This window comes from Galeopterus variegatus, unplaced genomic scaffold (genome assembly GCF_000696425.1).
Source record: "Galeopterus variegatus unplaced genomic scaffold, G_variegatus-3.0.2 Scaffold6185, whole genome shotgun sequence".
Classification (NCBI taxonomy): domain Eukaryota; kingdom Metazoa; phylum Chordata; class Mammalia; order Dermoptera; family Cynocephalidae; genus Galeopterus; species Galeopterus variegatus.
In genome coordinates this window covers 99689-102520 of record NW_007732296.1, presented here as the reverse complement: position 1 = coordinate 102520, position 2832 = coordinate 99689, and the positions used below count along the sequence as shown (strand labels likewise).

Here is a 2832-nt window from a genome sequence, read left to right as displayed (position 1 = left end):
TACTTGGAGTCTCTGAGAAACAAAATTGTTTGAATTAATGAAAACGTGACTTCAGGTGTATTGACAGTATCATGAAGTTTGGGATTCACAGCTTAAAAATGGAATAGAAAAATCCTATCCATTTTATCTATGAATTAAGAAACAAATACCATTATTTGATTACAATGGAAGAATACCTAAGATGACACTTTTGAGAATTATTGTTCTACCTGGCTGCCTGAATTTTCCATTTTTCCCTCTACTGTTATTGGTGTTTATAAGAAGATTGGGTTAGCCCTTTGAATCAGGGTTTCCCAGCATTCTTGGGTCCTTGGGACATGTGATTTTGGTGATGGCTGCTTTGACATCCTTGTTCCTCAGTGTGTAGATAAGAGGGTTGAGAACCGGTGTGAGAATAGCATATACCACATTGCCCATGATGTGGAAGTCGAGGGACAGCTCAGCTCTGTAGGCCACGTAGGCTATGGCAATGGATGAGTAGTAGGTGCCCACCACCAGCAGGTGGGAGCTGCAGGTGGAGAAGGCTTTTGAGCGGCCTTCTCGGGAGCTGATGTGAAGGACCGAGGCCAGGATGTGGGCATAGGAGAGAAGCACCAGGAGCAGGGGGAGGAAGGACACCACCATGGCAATGCAGAAGCCCATGAGGGTCTGGGGTGTGATGTCGGAGCAGGAGGCCTGGACCACAGCCAAGTGGTCACAGAAGCAGTGGTAGACCCGGGCCATAGGACCAAATGCCATCTGGGAGGTCTGTGCCACTGCTGGGATGGGCAGGAGGAGGGCAGTGAGCCAGGCACTGGCTGCCAATGCAGCGTTGGTCTGTGGGGTCATGAGGACAGTATAGTGCAGTGGGCGGCAGATGGCCACATAGCGGTCGTAGGCCATGACCACCAGGATGAAGGCTTCTGAGCAGGAGAAGCTGTGGAAGAGGTACATCTGCAGGAAGCAGGCAGGGAAACTGAGGAAGCAGTCCCCAAGTAGGAGTAGCGACAGCATCTTGGGAATGGTGGTTGTGGTGAAAAGTATGTCTAGGGTGGAGAGGTTAATCAGGAAGAAGTACATGGGCTTGTGGAAGCTGGGCTCTGCCACCACAGCCACCAGGATCAGGGCATTGCCCACCAGGATGAGCAGGTAGAGGAGGAGAAAGACAAAAAAGATTGGAAGGAAGAGGGATTTCGACAGAGAGGGGATGCCCATCAGGTAGAAGATGGTCGGGGAGTCCCCTGACCCGTTACAGGTTGTGGTTTCCATGGTGAGTTAAAGCTGGATGCTCAGGAAGTGGGCAGGGGGAACATCTGCAAACCAGGCCCATCTGGAAATCAGAACAACCAGAGATTCTGGAATGAGAATTACACAATGATCACTGTATAGTGAGTGTAACCACACTTATTTATAACCAGGTCTAGAGGGTGGATAATGGACTCTGTCCTATCCCAAAATTCTTCATCCTTTCCCAGGATTCCCTTTTTGCCTTTTAAATCAAATATGGAAAAAGTACCTACAATTTACAAACCACCTGTCATTTGCTGGGTGTATAATAGATAAGTTGAACAAGACAAAGAAGGTCTCTAACCTCATGAGTATGAAATTCTAAAGGTAAAGAAAGACATTAAGCAACGAATCACATAATTACTAAATTGCAATTGTGTTAAGTGCTGTGGAAGAACTTCTGGTTCTCTTTTCCATGTCCCATATGGTCGTTTTGGGGGATATCACATCTCTTAAATGAGGACCCTAAATTCCTTTCCCTTTTGGCATTTGGTTCGAGTTTGTTAAAAAATGACCTCTTTGTCACCATGTTAACTGCAACATGCTGTCCTCTCACCATAATTATTAACCAAGGAATGGCTCTTTTCTGTCTTGTTTGCTTGGTGCAATGGTTCTGCGGTTTCCATCTGAGTTGAGTACTTTGTATCCTGTCTCTGGGTGTGGGGTTGTTTGTCATGTTACAGTGAAGGGAATGACACTGAAAATACTCTTGGTGGGAAGATTCATTCCTGATTGGGGTCCTGCTAATGGCTTCTCCCACAATTTGGCAGCAACAGTGGATCTAAGATAGTCTCCGTGTAACTCCACTGAACATTTCTCCCTACCTGCTGCTGCACCTCGGCAGGTGCTCACTGCATGCCCCCTACCCAGCAGGCTTCCCTAGTCCCTGAACAGAGGTGTCATGGTTACCTGGGAAGGCTTAGGAGGCACTGTTGATAGAGAAGAACTGGAAATGTGCTTGCAGTATCTGTTCCAAGGCAAAAGAACCCTTCCCAGAGGAATCAGTTTCAACACGCAAACCTGGGGATTTTGAGCTAAAGGAAAGTGCTGATTCATCCTCTACATTTGTCCCTTGGACTAAGTGACCCCCAGGGCAAGTCCAAGTTGACATTGGTATTACTTCCTTCTTAATCCCAATGATTTCATGAACAGTCTCTCCTTATTTTCCTAGAGTCACTTCTAATTTCCCACTCTTCTGACAAAACACTTCTCATAAAACCACCAAGTAAAAACAGGAAAAAACTTTTTTATTTTCAAGTCCAACCAATTCTCCCCACCCTACCACAGGCCAGAGACTCTGAACAGAAAAGTCAGAGGCATTCCTGGGTGCCACAGCTGGCGGGCTGCAGAGTCAGGAACACTATACCACGTCTTTGATTCCCAGGACAAGACTCTTTCTTCCAAACACGTGTCCTGGAGAATCCAAAAGTTCAAGTTTCCAAGAAAGAAATATTGGAACAAAGATTCCTATTTCTCTTTTTGTTTTTTCAGTGGATAACAAACACAACTAAATTGCAAATTTTTCTCTGGGTCTCTACATGGTAGGTACTAAATTGGTATCTGGCA

The 2832-nt window shown here is 46.0% G+C and overlaps 1 protein-coding gene across 1 annotated transcript; it reads right to left on the bottom strand.

Moving 5' to 3' along the window:
- Positions 1-270: 270 nt before the first annotated feature.
- Positions 271-1248, bottom strand: LOC103605944 (olfactory receptor 2AT4-like). Its single transcript, XM_008590536.1, has one exon. It carries the CDS (start codon positions 1246-1248, stop codon positions 271-273), a length of 978 nt encoding a protein of 325 aa, XP_008588758.1.
- Between the last annotated feature and the right edge of the window lie 1584 nt (positions 1249-2832).